We start from the raw sequence: 26,748 nt of genomic DNA, 5'->3' as shown, positions 1-26,748 counted from the left end.
AGGCTCTAGAGCAGGGGTTCTCAAACTGGGGGTCGGAACCCCTCAGGGGGTCACGAGCTGTCAGCCTCCACTCCAAACCCTGCTTATCTCCAGCATTTATAATGGTGTTAAATATGTTTAAAAGTGTGTTTACTATTAGGGGGGTTGCACTCAGAGGCTTGCTGTGTGAAAGGGGTCGCCAGTACAAAAGTTTGAGACCCACTGCTCTAGAGTCCCCCAACAGGCTGCTCTGCTGTGCGGGTGGCAGCTTGCCACTGTGCTCACCATCAACAGAACAAATCGGGCCTTCTGACACCCTGCTGGGACTGCTCCATCTGCCGGGCCGGGAGGGGAGGGCTGGACGCCTACCTCATTCACTTGGGCCAGTTGGGAATTAGAGATCGCAGCGCCAGCCTGCCCTCCGAGTGCCCACATCAGCAGCTGGCACACTTTGTGCATGAATGACCCAGCACGCAGGAGGAGCTAAGGGGCCCAAGCAATGGCCCCAGGGATAAACTGGCGGGGGGGAGGGGGAGCACATACATGCCAAGGCCAAACCAACGGGCCAGGGATGGGAAATAATCCCACTGCATGTGAGCGACTGATACCATAGCCAGTGATGGAAAGGCACGTGCAGATCCATGCTACATGGAGACAGATCCATGCTACATGTCCCGGGGTGTCCCTCAGCACTGCTCTGCTCTGGCCGTAGGTCCCCTCAATCCCTCCCTCTGACATGCGGACAGAGCCCATCTCCAGCTTCTGTGCCAGTGAAGGAGAGACGTGGATCCTCTCGGTGCCGGGACCAGTTCCTCCCCACACCTCTGGGCGCGCAGCTGGAAGGAAGCTGCTCTGGGGCTTTGTCTGTGTGCAGGAAATGCGACGAAGGGAGCCCCCCATGCAGTCCCAGCGCAGGGCTTGCCCAGTGATGACAGAAGCTGGGGGCTAGAAATGTCCCAGCAGCAGTAATCTGTTGCGACTCCTGCCCGTTCTCCCAGGGATTAAACACACTGTGGGTGGGCTGCATGGACAGTTATGTAACCCCAGGGACTGACGTTGGGCATTCAGCACAAGCCCCTTTGGAGTGGTGCAGCACATGGGCCAGGCACCTTTAGAGAGGGGGCCTACCTCTGGCTGTTTACCAATAGCCTGCATTCTGGGTATGCCCAGGGAGGCAGCGGGCTGGAGAGCACATGCCCCACTGGATCCCAGCCTGATGCTTTGCTGCAGAGCTGCACGGCATGGAAAATCTCCACCAGCAAGGTCTGCAGGGTGGGGCTCAGCGCACCAGGCACCCTGCCTTGTGTGTAACCCACGCAGAGAATAGTGGGCAGCTCTGCGCTGCGTGAACAACAGAATGGCAAGGCCTTAGGAGGCCAGTCTGGGTACAGCATGGGTACCTGGAACCTCTGGCAGCAGCATGCAGCAACCTCCATCCCTCCCCTTCCCCAGCCATAGGAGGAGTTGTTGGCAAGGGTGACCCACCAGCATCTAGTAATGCTTCAGCGTGCATTATGGGCTGTACTGTGCAAACTCCCCTGAGGCAGCGGTGAAGCCTGAAATCTTGCATGAACCTGGGGGAAAACACTCCTGGTGGCTTTGCAGCAGAAGGCGCCTGTGCTAAGCTGGGTTCCAGGCAGAGACTGCGGGCTCAGTGCCCTGCTTGTGGGAAGCGCATTCCCTGAGCTCCGTAAACATTGCCTTGCTTTACTCTAGTGCTGCTGCGTCCGCTACCCACCAGCAACTGCTGCCAGTGGGTCAGAGCAACTTAGAAACCAACAGCTCGGGCCCCAAATTCCACCCACCTCCAGAATATTCCCAACAATCCGGTCAGAAACCAAATGAAGCTGGTCATCTGAACTGATCCAGACAGCCCCTGCCCTCTCCTCCATGCTCACTTGCTAGCCTCGCTCATGCAGCCTGGCTCTGCGTCAAGGTTCTCCACGCACACACGATGTAGGGCACTTCCCTCCTGCTGCCAGCACAAAACACACCTGGCTAATTCCAGAGTTTCCTGAGAACACTGAACACGCCACTGCTGAGTGGCAAGAGCCAGTCATTGTGTTCACACCTTGAAACAAAACCTTCAAGGGAAAACCATTGGCGCTGGCCTTGGGAGCCAGGGGCTGGTCCAAAGAGCAGGAGTGCCTTGCAAAGACAGTTAACTAGTCTCTGCATCCGATTTTTCCAGTGATCATGAGATTTATAAAAACATCCCTGGTGCTAAGGTAGTGGACCCATTAGAGGAGGATCCAACTCAGGCCTGTATAACAGATGCAGACATCCACCGGGGGCGGGAGTGGCAGTATATGCAGCTGTGTGTCTGAGCTGTATGACTGGTCTCAGCCTGCAAGCTCCTCGGGGGGACCACAGCTCCACGGTGCTACAGCCAGCCAGCTGCGACACTCACCAGCCCAACAGTCACATCTCATCTCTAAGAACAGCAAGACGGCTGTAGTGCGGTACATGTTCTTTAACAGAGAGGATGTGCTATGGTTTAAGCCAGTGGAGCTGAGGACCAAGTGGGGCCGCAGAGGACATATCACAGAGCCGCTAGGGATTCATGGTCACATGAAGTGTCATTTTGATGGGCAGCTGAAATCCCAGGACACGGTGCTGCTGAATCTGTACAAGCGCGTCTTCCCTAAATGGACTTATGACCCCCATGTGCTGGAGCTGGTACCGTGGGTGAGAAACAAACAGCAGCTCCCCGTGCAGGAGGTGGAGATGGAATAACCCTCCAGGCCTAGCGTGTCTGCTGTGGTTCGCACCTCCTGCACCCCCCAGGGGTGCTTGGCTGTTCCAAGCCTCGTGAGACGTAGGGAGAACTGCCCTGGACTTGTTGGTGCTGTGCCTTTCCTGGGGTTTGTGTCCAGCATTCACGCTGGCTGCAGCAGCATTAGATCTGGCTCACACCTGCCTGTGCCCTGGCCTCCAATGTCAGTTTATTTCAATGGTAAATATATCTTCCCCTCAAAAAAAAAAAAAAAACCTCTGGAAAATGCCCCTGAACATAAAGCCGACCTGCCCAAGGTGCCTTGTGCCACAACACGCCAAGAGCGCTGGATAAACCCAAGCACAGCCCAGGGAAGCTTTGTCCACAATAGGCTAGAAAAATAAGGAGTCGGCTCTTGCCAAAGATTCTGAGTCCAGCTGGAGCTAGCTGCAGCTTGTCATGTAAATCAACTGTGCCCTTGGAACCAAACCCCCTTGTTGCTAATTAGTCGGGAGGATTTGCTGAAAGGAAGGTGGAGAAGGGAAGGGGCAGTCTGGGGGCCACGGAGAACCTTACGGAAATGCAGCGTTTCAAAGCCATCCTGCTTTCCCACTTGCTCGGAGGTTGCTGTCACCGGCTGCTGGCAGGAAGCAGCACATTGTTTTCATTCTCTGCAGGGGCTGGATTTCCAGTCGCTGGGCTAAAGCAGGAGAACACACAGCTCAGCCGTGATGGCAGCTCATCTGGCGGTCACCGTGAATCTACTGGACTGAACGTTATGTTTCACCCACCTTTAAAGTCCCTCCCAGCCCAGCTTCCAGTGTTACCGTTCCCCGAGCCCATAGGTGGAGGCATTCAGCCCTGTGGGCCTTGGGCTCCCCAGGCATTGAATCTAGTCGGTAACATTTCCTCAGCCCCAGCTTTGTGGCATTACCCACCTGCCGGGGAGGACAAGGACCCAGTGCCTAAGCCATGGCTGCTGCATGTGTCAGAGAAGCCGGGGAGCTGCGGCTGCCGCGGGGACTGGCTGTGTTAGGAACGCCCGCAGCTCTCCACCCTTCCCACATGCCAGCCACTTGGGAACCCCCCGGAAAGCCCCATGCTCCAGCCCCAGGATGACTGACTCACCGGTCCACTGGGATCCCTAGGGGGGAGCCCCTCGCTCCTGCCCCCCTTGCATCACTCGCTCTCTGCCTCCTGACAGCTCTGCTTGGCAGCGCTCAGCTCACTGCCGACTGCGCCATCCCAGGGCAGCTGAGCCCGTCAGGGGGCCAGGGCTGCACTGCAGCGGCTGGTGGCCCTGCACCCCCTCCCTCCTACGCACCCGGCGGATGTGCAGGGGAAATCAGCGGACACAAAGCCATGCTAAAGCTGGCAGCCGGAGAATTAGGGCGGTCGGAATCTACCACCCCCTCCCAGGAAGAGGCAGACAGCTGGAATGTACCATTCATCCACCGGCATCTGCCTGCAGTACAACGACAGAAAAGAGACACAGGCCCATGTCACACAGTGAAGTCAAGTCCGCCAAGCGGGGCAGCCCTGGGCCCCCTGGGCCTGGGAGACACAGAAATGCACAAAGAGCCCCCCGTGCATTGCCCAGAGCCACCACCCCTCACCTCTGGCTGCAGGCAGGGGGCTGGAGAGGGGAGTGCTGCATTCAGAACCGAAGTTCCTGGGCCAGGGAACAGCAGCCACAGCCTCTGGAGGGCATCTGTCCAGCAGAGCGAGCGCTGTGGCTGGAGTCAGGGCAGGGGGCAGCAGGATGGGACACCCAGGCTTCCCCCAGCCTGTTGCTCTGTGTGCGGCAGCAGCACCCAAAGGCCACAGCACACTGTGCACTGTGCACAGTGCTGAACTCCTATAGTCTGAACTCGGTCACTGGGGATGAGCTCAATCTCAAATCCAGCCCCAAAGCTTTGCCCCTGGCTCACAGCCAACCGCAGAGCTTCCAGCCACCCCTGGGGTCAAAAGTCACCTGTTGTCCCAAACTCACCCAAGGTTGGCTCGGAAATCAGGAGATTATCTTTAAAAACAAATGCTGGAATTAATAACATGACTCCAGGAGCTGGAGCTGTAAGGAAACCACCACCAAATATCGAGCAACGCATGCTGCAATCTCGAGACCTTCCCCCTGCACACACCTTGCATGCTGCCTGACATTATGACACATCAATTACCTGGCTCCACATTTCCTAGGCCAGCCACAAGCGGCTGAGCCCATGTTTGCCAGAGCCCCTCTCCCAGCCAGAACGGCAGCCCCGAGCAGCCCGACGGGGATGCCGCCCATCTGCTGCACTTCTCACTGCCTGAACTCTTCACAGGTACCTGACACTTAATGCTCCCTGCCCTTGTGGCACAGCGGCCTGGTCATGAGGCAACCAAAGCCCCCTGCTCCCAGCCCTGTGCTCAGCCACGAGGCTGGGGCTCTCCCCTCTCCATACCACAGCCCCTGTCCCAGATGGGCCTCCCAGGTTCCCTGCCATCCAGACAGGACTCTCCACCCCACTTAGCAGTCTGGGACGGTGTGACGAACTGGGAATGTTCTTAATGTTTTCTCTGAATACTATGTTGGTGCCTCAATGTCCCCTATATAGTTCTTAATATCTAGGTGGTGGAATAAGGGGGTGTGATTGCTGCAGAGGAAGGGGCCAGTGCACCTAAATGCCTGACACACTGTCTCCTAGCAACTGATGGCCTGGACCCCTCCTCTGCAAAGGTGCCAGCTGAAGGTGTTGGAGACAAAGATCAGGTGACCTCCTGGCCCGGGAAAGGGGCTGAGCAGAGAGGAGGGGCTGGAGGGGGTTGTTAGTCTGGAGCTGGCTGGGGACGAGGAGTGAAGTGCAGATGTGGGGGTCCGGCTCACTGCCCCCCAGAATGGACCCAGCCGAGGGGTTCGGTTCGCTGTATCTACAAGCTCTGTTTTAGACCCTGTTCTGTCAACCTCTGTGTTACTGGCTGGCTGAGAGTCACGTCTGACTGCAAAGTGGGGGTGCAGGACCCTGTGGCTTCCACAGGACCCCGCTGGGTGCGCTCGCTGTGGGAAGTGCATGGAGGGGCAGAGGATGCTGAATGCTCCAAGGAGAGACCCAGGAGGTGAAGACGTGTGAGCTTCTTGCCCTGAACAAGTCTACTCTAAGGGAGAGGAGGCTCCCCAAAGTCCTGATTGGCTTGGTGGGGAGCAGTTCCAGAGCATCACCCGGTAACTCCGTGACAGATGGGCAGGAAGGCTGCACCCCCAAGGCAGAAAGCCCCTGCACTGCACCCTCCTCTGCGTGTAGCTGCTCCCCTGGAGATGCTGCCGTGCCCATCACTAGAAGGAGTAGGAAGCAGCTGGTGCTGGTGTAGTCAGAGGGCCTGGCATGGTGCAGGCCGTGCTACAGTGAGTCCTGGGAGGCCCCGGGATTTTACAAGGGCGCCAGAAGCAGCGTCCAGGCAGGAGCCATCAGGGAGGGGAGGGAAGCAACCTGTGAGCAGGGGGATCCATGCAGCTGGGGTGGGAGATCCCTGCCCTCATGCCTCACTGGAAGGCTGTGAAAAACCAGGCACACTGAGAGGAGAGACACCAGCCCGTTGTAACTACCTGGCCAAGCACCCCATTCCCTGGGGTGCAGGAGTCAGCCTCGTACTGTGGGCAGGCAGCCCACAGGGTTCACTCCAAGCACTCTGTGCTCTGGGAGGATAAACAGCCTGAAGTCAGGATGCCTGTCACAGCTTCTGAGCTGAGAATCCACCAGAAGCCATTCCCGTGGGAATTCCCGAGGTGCCTGCTCCTGGAACGGCCCTTCTCCCAGCAGAACGTGCAGCTCCTTGTCCCTGAGGCCCATTGTATCTGCCCCCTGCCCCAAGAGGAATAAACAGAGACGATCTGCTGAGCTTCCCCTGCAGCGTGGGGGCAGCAGAGGCAGATTATGGTTTTGTGGGGCCCGGGGCAGGAGTAAACAGGGGCCCCTCCCCAACCCTTCCGCCTGCAGTCTCCCCTGCTCCCCTGCCAGGGAGCAAGTGGAGGTGCAGGAGTGCCCATTTTTCCGGGGCCCCTGGGCATGGGCCCCACTGACCCAGTGGCTAATCTACCACTGGGGGGCAAGAACTCTGGGCCCTGCAGCCACACAGTGTCCATGGCTGCTTTGGGCTCCGACTGCAGAAAAAACAGCTTCGCCGGTGCCCAGAGCACAGCATTGCCCATTAGACGCTGAGCTCATTCCAGGCTTCTCCAGACTGTGGTGCTTCCCAAGGGACAGTCTCAAAGCAAGAGCGTTCTGCCATTCCCGCACCGCTGCCTTGCTGAGCTCCCCACCACTGCCACAGGGATTTTACTGCAGCCAGGAGCCCTGCTGCTACCGCACTGGCCGACTGGGACTAGCAGGCAAAGAACCTGCTGGTTAGCAAGAAGAAGTGGCCCCACCTTCACCGCACTTTCTCCCCTTCACCATTGTGCCCTTCCCAGCACCGCGCCGCCGCCCCACCTTCTTGACCATGTCGCTTCCCCTCCATGCCAGGGATGTCAATGCAAGTTCTTCCATGTTACTGCCGTTCGTGAAACTAACCCACTCCCCTCTAGGCCCCCTTTCCCCAGGACACTGCTGGCAGAAGGGGCTGCAGCGTGTCACTGAGGATGTTTTGGTTTGCAGACTAAACGGAACTCATGTCTAGTTACGTACATAGCAAACAACCTCCTGCCCCAGTTTCACCCTAGACAGGAAACTGTCTGCAGCAGGAAGTGCATTTCCCGAGGATTGTCAGTGCCTCGCACAATGGGGTGTGGACTCTGACCAGGGGCTTGGGGCACTACTGCAACACAAGCAATGGGGAACAATCTCCAGGCTCCTGGACACGTAGGCCAAGCCCTGCCTAACCCCTGCAGGAGTTTCTTGTGCTGTCCAAGCTACAGGAGAAACATGGAAGTGAAAGAGAGAAGGATTCTAGTCATGTCCCCGGAGCAAAGCAGGATCAATCCCTATAACCGGCAAGGCTGCAGCGTGAGAATGCCCCATTGCAGCCTGCCCACCAGCAGCCAGGAACTGGCCCCAGGCAGTAGGGAAATCAAACCACCTTGGGAAGCAGCACAATGGGGTTTCTGCCATGGGAGAGCCAGGAACTTGGCGCTGGTGGCGCCGAGATGGGATCAGAGTGAGACAAGCCCAACCTCCACCCACCGGCAGCATAAAGTAGAGGGTGCGAGCCATGACGTTTCAGACTAACACAGAAAAATTCCAGCACCAGTAAAACACTTCCCTGAGCTCCGTGCACCTCCCTGCAAGCAGCCCAACCCGGGACGGAGGCCGTGCCACCAGGGCTCCTCTCAGATGGGACAGCACAAGTCAGTGCCCTGTGTGCCAGCTGACAGTGAGCGCTGCCACCTGCTGGGTGCTGCTGGAAATTCATTCACAGAACTGCAACAGGCCTCAGGCTGCATCATCTAGGAGCAGGTCATGTCAGAGGGGACTCCAAATCCTGCCGAAAAAAGTCACAATGGGCCAGTAGGGCCTGTCCTGCCAACCAGCACAGAATCATCCCTCTGCTGCACGGGGTTTGCAAGCAGCCCTGTCCCCCAGGTTTCAGATCATTGCTCTGTTATTTCCAGCCTGACAGACAGAACCCTGTCCTGACAGATGACAGATGGGTTTTTCTGCTACATCCTTTTGGTTCTCATCTGGTGTTAGGGTGACTCCTGGCCCTTTGCCTCTGTTCTGGGAGCTTGGCTAATCTGCCTTTTCTCTTGTTCCTTGTCTCTCACGTGTGCTCCCCTCTCTCTGCGTACCTCTGTGCACCGATCCTGAGGTCTGTGATTATCCGCACAGCAGCTCCACTTCACAGCAGCCCTGGGCAGGAAGTGACAACCTTTCTGTATTAACATAAATAATGCACTGACCCTACTAGGGAGAGTCTGACTCTACCAGCCCACATACCAATGTCTCCTGTCCCCCCCAGAAACCCAACCCCAGGCAGGCACTGAAGGCCCTGAAGCAGGAAGGTTTACAGCCCTTCTATTCTCTCCTCCCAAAGGTAACCAGGCCAGTTCATGTCTAGTCCTTTCTCGAATCTTGCAATGAGTTCTGCTAGGCAGTTAGGTCCTGCCAAAAAGGTATGTTCATTGATCAGTTTTACATTTATTGGTTCTCCATCTCAGGAGGGAGTTACGTGCCAGGAGCAGCGTGCATCTGGCACCAGCTGCACTGTCAGAAACCATTCCCTCCCTGCAGAATGAGCAGGCTGTGCTTGGAAAAATGCGATGGACTGATGGGTGCTGCACCCGCCATGGCAAAGCAGCTCGGTGCATCACGCACAACACAGCCCTTCCAGGCTGCAGCGAGGATACAGCACCTGGGAGGGGCTGCCTGCCCAGGCGGGGGCTCTAGTTTCTAACTGCTTAGCTAGGGCAGATGGGAAACTTTCCATGTAACTCTCCCCAAGGCCACTCAAGCCAAGTGCACAGCGACAATGCGGGGGAATTAGGGAGCCTTTAATCTCCATCACTCCAATTTGAGCTGGAGCCCAGGACATGTCAAGCCAAGTTCTGTTACCTCCACTGAGCCCTTTCTGCGCCTCTCGGCCCCCAGCACAGAACCACTCTGGAAGAGAGGGGCTGGCGGTCTGTTCTGCGCCAGCCAAGCGGTCAGCTCCTTGCATAACCACTCTGAGAATGAGTTCACCCGTCCCTGTTGCTGGCTCACCCTGGGTACCGTGCCCCACTGCACAGCCACCAAGCCAGGTTTGCTCCAGGTGCTGCTGTCCTAGAGTCTAGGCAGGCGACGCAGCGCACACAGCATCCAGCGTAGTCCAAGTTCTGTCTCTGTTCTCGTCTGGTGCCGCATCTCCTGCTCCACCCTAGGGTACTCAGAGCAGCACAGGGCTCCCATTCAAGGGACAGTACCCTGTGTTCACTACAGCCTCCAGCCACAAAACCCTGGGCCCCCGGTCTCCTTTACTGCCCTCCGCAGGAGAGGAGCTCGACTCCAGCATGGTCACCAGGCTTGGCTCAGACCGTGGCAGTTACAGGGGCATGGGACAGTCCTGTCAGCCCTGGAATGGCCCCTTCCTAGAGCCTGTCACCTGTGGCTCCACACCTCATTTTACATATGGGCAGCCGAGGCACATCCTGGCTAACTGAACATGCCCCGGTCACCCAGTGAGTCAGTGATCTGGAGTCAGGGCTTCCTGGCCCTGTCCTAACCATAAGTAAGGCTAGGTTAGGTCACTAAGGTCACCGGAGTCACAGAATCCTTCCGCCCCAGGGGCTGTGGGACGCCAGCTCGCACTCAGTGGGGCCTTGGCAACAAGGGGCCCGACTCCTGAGGGGGCCCTCCTCAGGGTCCCAGCCATGCGGTGACGCCTCGGGTGAGTGGCTGGGGAATTTCCTCTGCGAAATATAGTTACCCTGCAGCTCCCAGCCACCATGGGCCGAGGGCTCCCCACCCCCAAGCTTCCAGCTCCCAGCTCCCGTGGGCGGAGGGTGAACTCCACAGCTCCCAGCCGCCATGGTGACAGGGGAAACCATGGAGCTGCAGCAGCTCCTTATCCTGACAAGCAAAAGAGAATTTCCCTGCACACTCTGCAGCCTATGCCCAGCGCCATCTGGAAAAGCCCCCCAGTGTGGTCCTCCCTGACACCAGCAATATAAATAAGGGCCATCACATGCCCCTCTGGAGCGAGAGCATTCTGGAAACTTGCCCTTCACACTCCACAAACACAAGTGATATATGTTATCTGAGTGCCCAAATTAAATAGTGGATACTCCTGCAAACCCTTAATTACCAACTCTCATAACAACCTTGTTCAGCACAGCAGGTGAAAAACGATGACCGGTCTGAAAGCAAATTCTAGTGTTAAGTAAACAATCACTTGGGTCAGCATTCTTCGGTCAGATTAACTCTTAGCCAGAGTTTTGGGGCTACAAATCATGTTCTACTAGTGCTACTTGATCAAGTAACTGCGGGATTAGTAATAAACGGGCAGGGTTATTTCACTTATCCTAGTGTTCGCTCCTGGAGAATAGCGGGAGGCTACTGAGTACCCTCTCCTGAGAAAGGAGCATGCCCAGAGGCCTGAGTGGCACCAGGGGCTGGTCTCCTCAGGTTTCTGGCACGAGCACCTGTTCTCCAAACCAAAGAACCTCAGCCTGGGTTGGCACAGGCTCTAGCCTCGAGGCTGAGCTGGCCCAGGGAGACGGGAGCAGAGCCCTGCCAGGCTAGTAACTAACGGTGCTGCTGTAGCCGAGTTCCCTGGCACAGGCTGGTAAGGAGCCCTGCTGCATTCTGCTCTGCATGGATGGGCAGCACTTCACACAGAGCAGCTTGCGGTGTTGCTCCCCATACGTCCTGTCTCCAGAAACGTCCAGCACTTCCATGCGGGTATAAACAGAGCCCTGTCGCAACCTTCAGGTGGGCTGCTCGCTTGGCCCCTGCACGCTGCAGCACGCTGCGCCCGGCTGGAGATGCACAGAGAGTCTAGAAAGAGGCAGATACAGAGTGATTCGGGGGAGCCTTTTACGTGGCTGTGGCAACTAATCAGCTGTAAATTCAATTGCCAGGAGCAGCCTCCTCCCAGGCTAGGGCAGGCGTGAACACCAGCAGCCACTCGCTGAGGCTCTTGGTCTCAACTGCTGAGCATAGCAGAGTGCAGCAGCCTAACTCAGCTGACTGCCATGCCAGCAGCCCACACCTCCTGCATTATCCTTTGAGCGCTGCCTGCCGGGGACAGAGTGGATCAGCCCAGATCTCAGATCTCTAATCCCATCCGAACCGTATGTTTGCTGCATGCTCCCAGCCCAGGATCGCCATGGACCCAGGCAGGCGCAGGTCAACCAGTGCCTCCAGTGAACTGCAGCAGGATTTGGTGGGTCTTTGTCTATTTTGAAGCCTAGAGGTGCAGAACTCGCTCTGTGGTGCTGACAGCACAGTGCCGGGCCAGCCCTTTCACGCTACTCCTGCCAGACAAGACAGAGTCGAGTTATGCATGGACTGACGAGCTGGGAAGAACGACTCCCATACCGTGGAATCCCCAGGGACTGGAAACACACTCTGCTCCCCTCCCCTTGTCCATCATTCCCCTCCTGGCAATTTCTCTGGGGTCATGGCATGCCCAGGAAGCCTAGGGCACTCATGGGGGCAAGGCACAGCGTCCCCAACACTACTACACAAAGCAGAGGGAGCTGCAACTGGCAGTTGTGTGAAACTACAGGGCGGCCCAACCAGACCTTTCATTTCCCCCAGCGACAGCACTCTGACTGCTCCGGGGCTGCCACCACCTCACCCACCCATCTCACATAGCATACCCTGTCCTCATCCTCAGCCGAACCCCCCTCCAGCGCCCTGGCAGCCTGTCACTCAGGCCATCACGTAATCAATTCACTATCCAGCTCTCACGTCTGAATCGTAAGGAGACACGACAAAAGAGACACTGAAAAGCTGCAAAATGCAATCCAGGTCCCCACTCTGGAGCTCAGATCCCCCAGAACGGCACAGCCCACTAGGAGACCATCACAGCCCACGACGACGCCTGCTCCCCCCTGGAGCCCTGCCTCCCCCCACATCCCACACTGACAATTAACAGTCCACCAGACAGAGCGGGACACCTGCCCCAGAAGCCCTTTTCATTGCTGCCGGTGCACGTGCCGGAATGCATCCCTGACAGCCTGACCAGCACACACAGGGGTCTTGCATGCTGCTTTGCTGACGCAGCCCAGCCCGGCAGCATCTTGCTTGTCTGTCTATCCCGATACGTCTAATGCTCCCATCGCCATCGTGTCCAGGTGCCGCATACAGAAGAAGATCCACTTGCTACCTGTAGATGGCCTCAGTCAGATCCTGCTTTTGGGGGGTTGTTTTGGAACCCACCTTTCTGGCAAAAGACAATGCTGTGGATTGTGCGGCAGAGCAAGGCCGGTGCAAAGAGGCGCGTCCTGCATTGCTCTCTGACCACCAGCCACAAACGCAGAGGGCAGTTTGTTTCCTAGCCGAGAAGTCCAAGCATCCCCTGCTGCTCTGACCATGCCTACATCCCCTCTCTGAACTCTGCCAACACAGCACCCATCTGGCTCTGCTAGCCTAGCTTAGGTACTCCCATGGCCCTCATTACGGAGTGCCTGAGCACCTCACAATCCCACAGCAGAGCTATGGAAAGAAGTACTGATATCCCCATTATGCAGATGGGAAACTGAGGCACGGACAAACTGATCTGCATGAAGTCTGTGGCGGAGCACAGAATTAAACACGGGTCTCCAAGTCCTAGGTTCATCCTGTAACCATTGGGCCATCCAGCCTCTCATGAGTACGAACAGCCAGTCCTGCCAGGCTGTGAGGAGGAAAGAGGATCAACATGGGGAAGTTGTGATCCTCAGGCTCGTTCCACTTCTCAAAGCTGGCTCTGAAGTGAATGCTGCCAGGGTGAAAGCCAGGACCCCCTTTGAGCCCTTGCCCAAATGCTGCTTTACTAACGTAACTAATTTCCCCCTTTAAATTCATCCTTAAAAATAGCTGGGGAGTGAAAATCCTCAGAAATCTGTGCCAAGAGCAGCTCCATTTAAGGGTCATTGCTTCCTTCTATTAGTCTTGCTCCTCTCAAAATCCAGCACCTAATTCCAACAAACAGAGCAGCCCCACACATCTGCTTGGAACAAAAGTTCCTAGTGGTGTTGCCAAGGTTTTAAGACTAAACAACAATATCTCTTGTGGATTTAAGAATTTCCACATCTCACCCTTCCAGTGAAGGGCAGGAGCCATTGCAAATGAGCCGCAAGCCTAAGTGACAACAGATTCTAGGCCCCTCGGAAAACCTGGGTGCTAATTGCTGGGGAATGTTCTGAGCAGTGAACTGTCTCATCAACTTCAGGGGAACGTCATCCCATAAATCATCTGAGAATCCAGGCAATTTAGGATGTAGGGGGCAGGAAGTGGAGCACTCGGCTCCAGGGCTCCTGGCCAACAGCACATCAGTAGCAAACTGCTACCTGTTCAAGTGAAGTGCTAGCCAGGGCTTCCTAGAATGCATTTATAAAAACCTGCCACACTTACCTGCAATAAAAAAGTCACCAGGAAATAGCCAATGTCTGAAAAGCCAGCAGAAATTTTAGCTGCCTGTAGATTCAGTGCAGAACATTCCCAGAGCAAGCCCCTGAACCAACAGAGCTGGTTGATCAGCAAGAGATAAGATGCCCTAAATCCACTCAAGCTTTACATTAATGATCAATTACATTAGGAGGAGAGAAGCTTAATAGAACTATTTCTGTGCATGGGCATGTGGAGAGACGCATTGACTGGGCCAGTCACTGTCCCAGACCCACTTGGATGCGGGATCAGTAACTCACATGTTCCAAAAGCTGATGATGAGAGCAAGTTAAACGTTTAAATGTGCAGCACAAACTCCCACTGGGGGGGGGGAGAGAGAGAGAGACACTGACTCTCCCCCTCTGCAGCACAGTGACACATGGTCAAGGAGACATGGCTGTGCTGTCCAAGGCTGAGAATTTTTACCATAAGCTGAAAGAGGAATGCAGAGCTGCAAAATCATAAACCCTCTTGTATCAAACACACCAAGTTCGCGGTGACTCTAGGTCCCAGCATGCACCGGCCCCATTCACGGAGTTGGGAAACGCTCATGGAGTGATGGTGATTACGCATATAAGACACACCGGGATAAGTTTAACAGTGAAGACACTTCCACAGGTGGCACCAGCTGTTACACTCAGCCTCAGCTCTGCACTGCAAAAGGGCAAGAGCAGTTTGCCTGTAAACTTCCAGGAAGCCATTCCTAGACATGCAGCTATACAATTCCCCTGGCCAACAGCCTGTCAGGGCCTTGCCTCTGTGCGAGGTGGCTCTAAGGAATCATGAGGTGCAGAGAGCTTAAAGCCCTTGTTGCTCAGTGTGGCTGTGTGCATCTCAGGTTTGGACTGAGAATTCCTTGAGACTTTCTGGGGTGCCTTAGGGAAGTGTGACAGGCCCCTGGGGTATGGTTACCATGGCAGATGGGGATGGCTGGGAGGTTGGTAATGGGCTTTGGAGCTTTTCACTCCTAGTTCCCCCTCTGTTCCTGAGGACACTTCTTGCTGGTGAATACCTAATAACCCCACATTAACTTCTCCCCACTGTCTGGGCAAAAATCACTGGCACATTCAGAAAGAATTTTGCAACTTGCCCAAATAAACCCAAGAACTAAACACAAATGGGGAAAGCAACAAGCCTCAGCATATCATACAGATCTGCTGCTGACAGAGACCTCGTCTCATCAGCAGTTCTCTCCCATGCTCCCAGACTGGGACTCTACCATATCAACAGAGCCTGGCAGCCCCACGCCAGCTCCGCTCTGACACCCTACATGAACACCTGGCCACCGCAACCCTTACCCCATTTGCATACAGTCAGAGAGCCTATCTAGACAGACGCCTGTGATGTCACAGACATGGGGCTGCATATCTGCTAGCTCCAGACCCCTTGTGTGATTCCAGACTGCCAGTGACTGTAACACTCCTGTGAATGGTGTCAGCTGGCAGCAGCCCAGACGGGTGGCCAGGGGCTAGAACTACTTGTATAGTCAGGGTGCTGATGATAGAAGCCAGGGTCTGCAGCAGCACAGCACCCCTAGAGGTGGCATGACACCATGCAAGGCAGACTCCTGCACCTTGCACCCCCTGTTTTTAGTTTGCAAGGGGGCACCCCCCTCCCAGAGGTCCCTCCTTTGCAGGCAGTGTCAACATGCAAACTAATTCCTTCCCTGCAACTAAACAGGATGAACAGGCTCAATTAGATTAGCTTGAATTATATCAGATCAGGAGCAGCTGTGATGGTGAAGTTAAATCCCAGCTCCTCTGCTTGGGCTGCTTGCTCTAGGGAGGCTGGAAATCTCTGAAGAGCAAGCATAGCCCTCCATTCCCTCCTGCCTAGGCAGCCCCACTGGGCTGGCAGCATTAACCCAGAACTCCCAGCCTGTCCCTAGAACTGAGCTCCTGCCGCCCGGCCAGGCTCAGGGGTGGAGCATCCTGTGCAGAGAGCAGCATGACCTCATCTCACATACTGTGCCTTTGATTGCTGCCCTTTCCTTTGCTCTTTGGTTAAAACTTGCACGCTGTGCTGAGCAGACAGTCTGTGGATAAACGGAGATTTCCTGTGCATGCTTGAAAGCAGCATTAGCTCATTTTCCAGTCTCTTCTTTAGCACTGCTGTAAGTGCCAGAGCAGAAGCAGCAGCCTTCTGTGAAAGCTCCACCTAGCCCTGAGGAAGGGGCCCTGGCTCTCACAATAACCCCATTGTGTATGGTAGCCTGTGACCTAGGGCTCTGCTCCCTGTATGGGGGACTGGGCAGAGAGCTCGGCACACCTGGAGCTTTCCCAGGCACGTCTATGGGGACTTGGTAACAGGCACCATTCTTTGCTGATTTCCAGGGCAGACATGGACCCAGAGGGCCATGGGCCATATTAACAACCCACCAGGAGCCCAGGAACTAAGGAATGGAAAAAAATCATGATCATTCTGCTATATAAAGTAGGTTAAAAACAGGCTTCACTCCCATGCCCACTGCTCACTCAAGACAAACAATTGCCCCACCCTGCCAACAACAGAGACAACCCTGCCCATCCCCTGACACTGCTGCCCACAAGCCCTGCAGAGCTGGAGGCTAGGGGCCTGAACTCACCAGAGCAGAAAGCCCACTTCCTGACATTGCCATTCCCGTTGCATGCGCCAGGCTGGCATCTGTCAGAGCTACTGCCAAGCCGCAGGAAATCACAGCCATTGGTACTCGTGGGTTAACTCAAACTACCCTGTCTGCCCTGCAAACTGCACCTAGGGAGGGACACATTGGCCCCAGGTCTTCGAACTCTGCCACTGGCAGCTGCTCCTCCTTCCCTCCCACTGGGAAAGCCAGAGGCATGGATCTGTGGGACTGGAGGGGAGGCAGCACTGAGCACTCCATAGTCCAAGCGCTGCTCTATGCTCTCCTGCCAGTTTACTTCCCTGCCCAGGGAGTGCTGCTTCCTCTGGGCCAATGTGGAAGGAACGGGTCACAAACAGCCATGGCAGAGTGCGCAGGCCTTCTCCTCATGGGACATTCCTCACTGCAGAATGGCACCCTGGGGACAGAGCACTCCTGGCCTGCAGGACCACCGGACAGACAGCGCAGCAGCTGAGCTTTCCACCTCAAGGTTCCAGGGAGGAGAGCAGGAGCTGCAGTTTGGCCCATGGCAGGCAACGGTCCCTGCACACTCAACGTCCAGCATCTGACTATTGGAGTCTCCCATCCTGGGGCAATGCTACAAGTGACACGAGCTGGGCTCCTGGCTCACAAGGAATTGATTGTGTGCAGCATTCAGCAGTATTAGCAGGAGCTTGGCAGGGGATTGATACGGGAGCTGCTGACACTGAACTGAATCCACTCCCCCAGATTGCTTTCAGGTTCCAGTGAGAACATGCAGCTCAAAGCTCCCAGCAGATGGAGTGTCTGAGAGCTGTGTGATGGAGTAGGGGCTGTCTGTGTGGGGAATGGGAGAGCAGGGGAGGACTTTAGGGGATGGACGATACCGGAGCCTGTAACCTGAGCTAGGTATGGGAGGGGAAAGGTCAACACCTTTGCCCGGGAAGGGGACAAAGGAAGGGAGTGTCAGGGGGGAAGCAGTTTTTGAGTTTGGGCCTGGGGCTGTGTGGGCGGAATTCAGGGTATCCTAGAGTTGTCACGGAGTGTGGGGAGTCCAGTCCTGCACCCCTCTTCCTGGGACCCACAGTGACTCTCAGCCAGCCAGTAAAACAGAAGGTTTATTGGACAGCAGGAACACAGGTTATAGCAGAGCTTGCAGGCACAGTCAGGACCCCTCCACCGAGTCCTTCTGGGCTTTCAGGGTGCTTGGATCCTAGCTAGGATACCCTGAATTTCGCCCACACAGCCCCAAGCCCAAACTCAAACTGCTTCCCTCCAGCCGCTCCCTTCCTTTGTCCCCTTCCTGGGCAAAGGTGTTGACCTTTCCCCTCCCTTACCTAGCTCAGGTTACAGGCTCCGGTATCGTCCATCCCCTAAAGTCCTCCCCTGCTCTCCCGTTCCCCACACAGACAGCCCCTACTCCATCACAAGCTGATAGGCCAGTGGCCGACTGCGTAGTGCTCCTTGCTGAGCAGGTAAAATTAGCAGCCTGGCTGATGTTCCCTGTCTGGAACACCATTTGTTTCCAAGGTAAGTAACGTAAAGGCAGTCTGTGGTCTCAGCAGCCCCAGATCCCCAGCCAATGGCCTGGCTTTATGCTTTCAACTAAATGGCTAATTTATAGAGTCGGCTGCTAGCTGTTAAAATGACCTCTGGCCAGTCAGCTTTACTCACCAACTTTACTAGCCTAGTGAGACTTAAAAGAGCCAAAATGAAAATGCAGGAACTGATGTCTGCTCCTCCTTGTGGAGAGGGGAGACAGACAGACAGACACAGCCCAGGCTACACTGGAGACAGCACTACGGACCAGACAGGTTTTAAAAATCTCTCCCCTTATTTGCAAAACTAACCCCCTGAGGTGGAAAAATGCCCATTCCCTGTGTACGAGCTGAATGCCCAGCGGGGGCCTGCCACAGACGGACATTTCCAGAGAGATGGGCAGAGTAATTCAGAGTAGCAGCCGTGTTCATCTGTATCCGCAAAAAGAACAGGAGTACTTGGGGCACCTTAGAGGCTAACAAATTTGAGCATAAGCTTTAGTGGGCTACAGCCCACTACAAACAGTTCTTTTTCTCTCCTGCTGATAATAGCTCACCTTAGCTGATCACTTTCCTTATAGTGTGTATGGTAACACCCATTGTTTCATGTTCTCTTCCTATTGTATTTCCACTGCATGCATCCAGTGAAGTGGGCTGTAGCCCAGGAAAGCTTATGCTCAAATAAATTTGTTAGTCTCTAAGGTGGAGCAAGTCCTCTTGTTCTTTTTTCAGGCCCAAGCCACTCTAGACCCAGATGCAACAATTAAACACAGCTAGAAACACTCCCCAGACTCACAACTCTCACCGCCAAGAGCACAGAGTGGCGTGTTCCACAAGTACTAACCCCAGACACTGGAAATGCTGCCACACACCCATTATAACCAACAAACAGAACCTTCTGTCCCGATGCCCAGAGCACTTCATGATGCTCAGCTACTTAGATACCGTCTTGCCCCAAGGAGCTCATCTCCTCTTAAGCAGCCAGTGCCAATAGAGAAGAGATGGCTGAAAAGATGGGAAAAATTCTGCAAAAAAAAATACCAAATTGTTTCTGGTTTGCAGGGGCCATTTTTCATTTTCCACATTTTTCACAATATCGTAACTGAATTTTTTGTTGAAAGTTTTTGACATTGTAATGGAAATTTTTCTTTATCCGTAAGTGTATGGTTTCAGTAAATTAAACATTTCCACAATAACTTGAATAAGATGGTTGAAAAAAACTGCAGAAAATTGTATGAAAAGCAATAATATTGACAATTTTTTGGTGCTAGGTTTTGCTTTAGAAAAGAGCCCATCTTTTGACAAAAAAAGTGTGTGAAAAATATCAGTCAACTCCACAAATCCATTCTAATCCCACATGTGCAGTCTCTCTCTCACACACACACACACACACACACACACACACACACACACAGCTTGTTCCTCACTGATCTCAGAGCAGCACAAGGGTGAGGAAGGCTGGTATCACTATCAGCATTTCGCAGATTGAGAAGGTGATTTGCCATGGGTCACACAAGTTAAAGCCGAGCCAGAATTACATCAGGGTTTTCAGACCCCCAGCCAAGCTTTCTGCACTGCCTCTCTCTGATTTATTCTGATTGCTAACCCCAGACTGGGCTCCCTGCTGCAGGCAAACTGAAGCGCACATACAGAAAAGCCACCCTGTCCCTGTAAACGTGGATGCCGCGCCGGGGCCCGTACCAGAGCACTACACCAGTTTTATGATTTGAGGCAGTTTCTCTCTCATTGCAGCAGGGGCCCCAGGAGCAGAGAGACAGAGTCCAGCTGTTGCCAGACATTCAGACAGGGTTGAAGCAAGCAGCGTGACCTCAGGTGACTTGTCTCATGCTGCCTCCCCACCCCATTCCTCCACACACTCTGCCATGCCAGAGTGACATGTGTCACGTGAGTCAGTATCAGACAGCTGCCAGGGAGACTTGGGTCTCAGCAGGTAAGTGCAGCAGCAGATACCCTGGAGCTACTGTATTCCCTACTTTCTCTAGGATCCCTGGCTCTGCACTCAGACCCAGCTACTCACATGGGGTCAAACAGCTCCATCAACAATTTTAGAGCAGGCACCTTAAAAGCGAAAGCAAAAGGAAAATGACAGCCAGCCCCTGTGAGAACCTTCTTGGGGCCTCTCCGGCTCCAGCCGGAGAGGCTCCTCAGACAAGGAGCCAAAGAAACTCAATAGTCCATTTGAAATGACTCATTTGCCAGCTGCCAGTGTCCGGCTCCTGTGACTGTCTGGAAACGCGATTCTGTTGGCAATGGCCACAGGGAAGAACAAAGTGACATAATGGGGCTCACATAAAACTTGCTGACACCTTGGTTTGCAAGGCAGGAGAGGGAGTGGGAAAGGAAAGACTCTTCAGTTGGGCCTGGGCTTCTTTCCTCCCCCCGGTGGCTGTCTCCTAGACTCCTCTGTGCACTCACTGGCTCTCGAGACAGACACTTCCCTCTGTCACGCTGCCAAGAACACTTAAGCTCCGTAAGAACCCACTGAATGATCTGGCAGCCCTAAATCTCCGTGGAGAAACTTCTTGCTGATAAGATGGTTGGGCTTTGCTAGCTCCTGGGAGCCATTCAGCCAGATGGAACCAGCGGTGTCGTCACCGTCTCTGGGAACGGGAACGCTGGCCACACACATAGGTGCCCACCTCAAATCCAACCACTTCTATGGCCTGTGACTCAACCCTCGGCCCACCTTGCCCAGGAGGGGCAAGAACAGCCCTTGCACTGGGGATGGGAGATGAGGCAAGATGGCCAGCTGTGTCCTTAGCACCCACTCTGATGGAGCACTGAGGCAGCTCTGAGCTAGAAATGCCTCCTAGAGAAACCCCCTGAATCCCCAGTAACACCCCCACGCACACACCCTAGCCACAGTACCTTGAGAGCCCTCCTCTTGTCAATGCAGTTGGGGTTTTGGCAGCGCAGAACCTTGTCCTCTGTTAGAGCCCGATCATCTGGAGAAGAAGGAGGATGAAGTTAGCCATCACAGAGCGGGGCGGAAGGGACAGCCAATGGGCAGGGCTGTGCAGTCACACCTAGCTGGGATTAGAGCTGGTGACCCCCAAGGTCACAGTCCCTGGAACCAGCCAGCCCCAAGGGTCACACTGCTCCCATGGGGACAGCAGATCTTTGCTGGAGAGAGACTGTGCTGGGAAGCCCAGCTCCTGTGGCTCTGTGCCGTAATCACCAGTCTCGAGCAATGCAGGTACGTCTACACTGGGCAGAATGGCTTCAAAACTAGGCCTAGGTTAGAACACAGTTTGCAAACTAGTTCCAGCAGAGCCTGGCCAAACCCAGTGACCCACCCCCTCGGCAGTGGGTGCGCCCACACTGGGGTGGAGTCCTGGGGGAAGTGCTTCAGACAATGGAGCTGGAGCTCAGCATGGGAAGTGCCTTATGCTTCTCCCTTCCTCCCAGTTCTGAGCAGCGACCAACGAGCAGAAACCCACAGGGAACAGCGTTGGAAGAGCGGAGCGGCAGCAGCAAACCTCCCTGAACTGGCTGACTGTGACGTGTAATAGTCACATGCTTCCTAAAGGGCCCATGGCCAGAGGCACCCACGCTCGTGGGCACGTTAGAAAGTGCAGGCGTACCCCGTTTATTTACAAGAGGGAGGGGGTGGGGGCAGCTGGAGGAAGGGGGAGAAAAGGAACCAGACGCACGAGTACACCTGCCGGGGAGCTCTGTTCCTCACTACCAAGCAGTCTGCAAAGTGGGGCAGGAGCAACGGGAATTATTATCCTGTGTTCTGAAGTGCCACTTCCCAACCCGATAAATGACACTGGAGACCCTCCGGAGACTTGAAACAACTCAGTCAGATGCTCCTGTATTTGGAGCTCAGTGTAATGATTGTGAGCTGCCTTTAGCTACTGAGGTGGACCAGAAAGTGTCCACAAACCACAAGCGATCCCCAAACCTGGGCAGTTATAAAACTCCAAGGATAGATTTGTGCTAGTGGGACTGAGCCTGACTCCCAGTCGAGAGCCAACAGGCTGGAAGTTCTCAGCTAACTAGGTATAACTGCAGCCTGCACCTTCCCAAACCTTCACCTCTGTCCGTCACAGTAGCACAGGGCACTTTCATGCCACCCATTACCCAGACGTAAGCCCAGGTTGCAGCTCCTGGACTGTGCTCCAAGGGTAACTGTTGTCAATGCAGTAACCAGGGGAAAACAACCCTCCCCAAATCCATAGGGCAGAGATGAATCCATCTTTCGCTCCGAGCCTCCAAGATTGGCAACATGCAGAAAATTGAAGCCAAGTGAACAAATTTGGTCAATATGGCGATGGGCTGACAGGCTGCTCCAGGGCCAGCCTTTCTGCAGCACTCTTTGGTACTGGAGCATGATCCAGCTTATGACCCTCAGAATTTATTGCTGACCGACTTCAGAGATTTTACTGGCTACAATTCTAAGCCCCTGATTATACAGAGACGAGATACCATAAACATAGAGTGTTTAAAAGGCCATTATCCTCGGTCCACAGACAACATCAGGCCAACCAGCCAATTACATCTGCTGCTGTCCTGCGAGGACTGACACACCACAGCTCCTCTCCATTTATAATACTGAAAGTGGCCACACGGGCTTCCATTCAAGGAGTGAGATGAAGCATTGCTGCCTTCTCCTTTTAGCCCCATCTCTGGGCTTAGTGCTCTGCTCACCTACCTCCTCCCAGCCTTCTCACACCCCACAATCTCACTCCTTGTTCTCCCCTGCCAGCAGCTTCGCAACCAGCTTTCCAACATTGAAGTCCAGTTCTGGGCTGAGGTTGTGTCCAAGTGCCAGGCTGGGAGCTAAGGAGCAGCAAGTATCCTGACCAACAACTTAAAGGGTGAAGGAGGCTCCATGCTTGTCTCTTCAGGGAAGCCCCTGAATTTGGCCTATTGTCTCTTTCTGCACATTGTCACTAATCTCTCTGCAGCCGATCATCTTTCCTCAGGGTTTGTGCTCTGCCCTTCGCCTCAGCTAGCCTAGTCCTTCTGCTCTGCCACCAGCATCTACTGTCAGACATGCCTGCCCTCTCACTCGGGTCTGCTACCGAGTCAGGCAGGAGCTGCGTCCCTGCCACTTCCCTCAAGAGGACAGTTTCTGTGCATCGGGGTGGGCAGAGACCTCACCCTTACTGTGCTCTGGTTCGTGTCAGTGTGAGTCTCTGCTCCCCCCACGCCCCAGCTGCAGAGTCCCCTGCAGAAATCTGATCCTGCTGAAGGGTGCAGACCAGCAGGTAGATGCCAAGGTCAGAGGCCTTAGAAACACCCCCAATAGATCTCTGTCCCTGCCAGTCCATTAGGTGACAAGGATGGTGGTCGCACAGCCAGGTGTTCCAGTCCTGTTCCAAATCTACCCCTTTCCCCAGCTACTCATCCCCTTCCCCTCTCCCAGAGCATGGAGGGCTGGGCTCTGTGCGGGAGCAGAGGCAGCGCAGTGAGAGCAGCAGACAGGGTGCTCCGCACAGCTGCGGACGGGTCAGGACTAGGACTGAGGGAACATGCTTAAAAGCTTCATGGGCCTCAAAAGGCCACTCTTCCCAATGACACGCACTAGGTCCATCAACTCCCAGGACAGCAGGGGAGTCTGACCCCCCACATCACACCAAGGGGCTAACCAGCAGGCACTGACCCCTCCCAGCTGCAGGCTGGCGGTGTGTCAGGAACTGTGCCACCTTACAGCTGCTGGTCAGTGGTCACCCCACTGGCGCGTCTGGCAGAATTCACAGAGCTTCGCTAGAACCGACTCCAAGAATACAACAGACCGCCTATGTGACGGCATTGCCAGCTGAGCCCCAGCCCAGATCCAGGACCTCTCACAACACAGCCCTGAGGAATCAGGGCAAGGAGATTTCCAAACACCTGACAACACTACCATCTCCCAACTAGCAGCCTTTGCTGCTGGAAATCACCTGGGGCAGCAGCGTGTCTTGGTCTCTTGTAGACAGACACACACGCTGGGCATTTGTGACAGTCAGACATTTTCAAGTAATGACTGTTCTTTACAGATCCTCTACAGACGTTTGTCGTCTGAGATTCCAACCCCAGGTTATTACCCATGGCTAGTACCCAACTCATCCTTGGGACACTAGTTTAGAGAGCAAACACGCTCTGCTTTTATGCATAATGAATCTTTACAGATAAGCCAGACAGGGATGGAACCCAAGTGTAGGGTCCAGGGAAGGGTCCCCGGCTATTTTATCTTATACCATCTAGGCAGCTCTTGTGCTAAAAGCAACCCCCTGCTGCTGTAGTGCCCTGGGCCCCAGTCAGGGAAGTACAGGCAGGCAGGCAGGCATTTCGGTCACCCATCAGGACAAAAAGAAAACAGAAACCCTCCTATCACAAACCTTTTCCAGAAGGCGCTCCAAGCTCCAGGAGGCTGCAGCTCCCCTGCAAAGCGCCCCCACAGCACTGAGATCATTTGGTGTTTTTTGAAGCCAGCAGACACACTTTTTTCAAAGCTGTTTTGGGGACTCGGTTCTGTGCCCCGAGTTTCTCTAATCGCTGTCCCTTTCCCACAGAGCCTCCCTCAGTGGAGGCTTTGCAGGGAACAAGGCAGTATCAGCTTCTTATGCAGCTTGGTTTACAGTTTGTATTGTTACACAAACGTGGCAGAGGCAGCCAAGTGTCACCCCGGCAGCGACCGCAGATCCTGTCTCCTCCTCCACTATTCTGTTTCCGGCCCTGAGGAAGAGCCCAGCACTCACCCACTCATGAAGGAAACCATAGGGACAGGGTCTTTCCTGCTCCATTTGATCCAGTACACCGAGTAGGAGCTGCAAAGGAGCAGGAGGAGAGTTTCCAAGGCGAACGCATAAGGAAGCAGGAAGCGGAGCTGGGAGATGCAGACACAACAGTGCACTGAGGAAATGTGTTTATCTCAGACTGCGCCTGGGAACACAAGAACTAAGGCAGAAACTAAGCCACGGCTCCCCATCCAGCTCTGCTGGGTGACAGGCCTGGGGAGGAAGGCAGCAAAGGGAGGTTGTGACCTCAGAAGAGACACCAAGCTCAGGCAGCCCCGAAAGGAGCCACAGAAGCATGCATGCGTCAGAGAGGGAGAACAATGGCCAGGATTTACTATTACTAACAATACGTTACCGTCCCTCCTACAAGTTCCATGATCACAAGCTACAAATAAAGCCAGTCCCTGCCCTAAGGCACTTACAGTCCCCGCTCGGACCCTGCAAACACGTCAGCAGGGGAATACAGCTGTGTACACAATAGCCCCATGGAGCGCAGTGGGACTGCTCAAATGCATCCACCTTTGCTAGGTCAGGGACTAGAAGACAGGCCTAGAGGAGACAAGCCTCCCTGGAAGAGCCAGGGCAGGGCAGGGCAGGCAGTCAAGGCAGCGCTCTGCGGAAGATGAATGGGAAACCCTTATTTATGCACAGACAGAGATGAGTGTCTGGGAATGCAATGCTGGGAGCTCTCCTGCCACCTCTGCCTCAGCGCTGTGGAGCTGCCCGAGGAAGTGATGGGGTTACGGGAAGGAGAGGAAGAGTATCCAGGACACACAGCTCAGGGGCTGGAACACTGGAGTTGCTCCTGCCTGGGGATTGGGACATATTTGGGGTCAGGAAGGAATTTTCCTCCCGGGCAGACTGGCAGAGGCCCTGGAGGTTTTTCGCCTTCCTCTGCAGCGTGGGGTATGGGTCACTTGCTGGAGGATTCTCTGCACCTTGAGATCTTTAAACCATGACTTGAGGACTTCCACAGCTCAGACATAGGTTAGGGGTTTATTAGTGGGTGGGTGAGATTCTGTGGCCTGCGTTGTGCAGGAAGTCAGACTAGAAGATCAAAATGGTCCCTTCTGACCTTGAAGTCTATGAGTCTATGGGCTTTTCTCGAAGAGCAGCAAGATATTGAGGACCATTCCTCCCAGAGGAACAAGGCAGCAAAGGAGTCAGCAGTGACAGACAGTAAAGCTGGTGACAGCAGGGCTTGCCCACCCTGGGCCCACAGCAAGCCTGAGCGCGAAGCTAGACCTACATTCCAGTCATGGCTCCTGGGAACCAGGTCACAGGTGGGAAGGGCCAGATCTCTTCCGCAGACTCAGCGCTAGGCTCCCATTTAGCTGTATCAGCAATGCATGGAGTGTCCCTGCAGAGAACAGACCTTCCTGCCAGGAGCCCCAGGAAGCGGGATTCCCATGGAACGGGCAGCGACACTGGGTCCAGACAACAGGGCTATGCCAGGCCTCAGCCACCCCAGCCAGCTGGCATCACTGCAGAACCTGAGCAGTGGGCCCTCCCCACCAGGCAGCACCAGTCATGGACATGAGAGCAGCAGCAGAGTTTCTAGGCTGATTTTTGCCACCTGAGGCAGCCAGGCGAGTGCCCCCAGCTGTTTGAAAGAGACTCACACACCCCTCAGGCTTTGCACAGCAAACCCATAGTGCTCCCCCAGGGGAGATGGGAAGATCATTCCACTGCAAATCCCAGATCAGCTCCTTGTAAGCTGCCTTCTACAAGGATTCCACTTTCCCAGCTTACACAGGGTGCCTGAGCACCAATCGCCCCTAGCGCATGACCTGATGCTCTAGGGTTGCACCATCCCCCAGGGATGCCAACCCCCGCCCCCCAGCCTATCCCACACACAGTGGAAGCTGCCCCATGGTTTCATCCTCCCATTTAGCCCCAAGCAAACTGAATACTTAATACAAGACTGCTTGACACTGCTGGGTCGCAGCCTGCAGGCATGTTCCTCAGCTGAGGCTGTGCAGTGACTGGTGCCTCACCTTCCCTGGATTCTGCCCACACTGCGCCTGGCTCTAGCTAGCACCATCAGCAGCACTCACAGAGCTTCACCTTTACAAAGGCTCAAAGCTCTCCGTGTCGAGACTGGCCACTCAGCCAATAAGCAGAGTGAGCGTTGTTCCGCTGC

At 54.9% G+C, this 26,748-nt stretch overlaps 2 protein-coding genes across 2 annotated transcripts in view; one reads left to right on the top strand and one right to left on the bottom strand.

The window, feature by feature from the left end:
- ESPN (espin) overlaps positions 1-5,578 on the top strand; it is a 153,109-nt gene extending 147,531 nt beyond the window's left edge. Inside the window, exon 15 of the mRNA XM_050931619.1 lies at positions 5,304-5,578. The gene's annotated coding sequence lies outside the window, so the exon portion shown is untranslated. The remainder of the gene's footprint in view (positions 1-5,303) is intronic.
- PLEKHG5 (pleckstrin homology and RhoGEF domain containing G5) overlaps positions 1-26,748 on the bottom strand; it is a 108,488-nt gene that overhangs the window by 39,555 nt on the left and 42,185 nt on the right. The window contains exon 4 of the mRNA XM_050931590.1: positions 20,746-20,822. Within this exon, the coding sequence (XP_050787547.1) occupies positions 20,746-20,822 (77 nt within the window). The remainder of the gene's footprint in view (positions 1-20,745; positions 20,823-26,748) is intronic.

This window comes from Gopherus flavomarginatus, chromosome 21 (genome assembly GCF_025201925.1).
Source record: "Gopherus flavomarginatus isolate rGopFla2 chromosome 21, rGopFla2.mat.asm, whole genome shotgun sequence".
In the NCBI taxonomy this organism is placed as follows: Eukaryota; Metazoa; Chordata; order Testudines; family Testudinidae; genus Gopherus; species Gopherus flavomarginatus.
The sequence above is the reverse complement of the archived record's forward strand: the minus strand, read 5'-3'. Positions and strand labels throughout refer to the sequence as shown.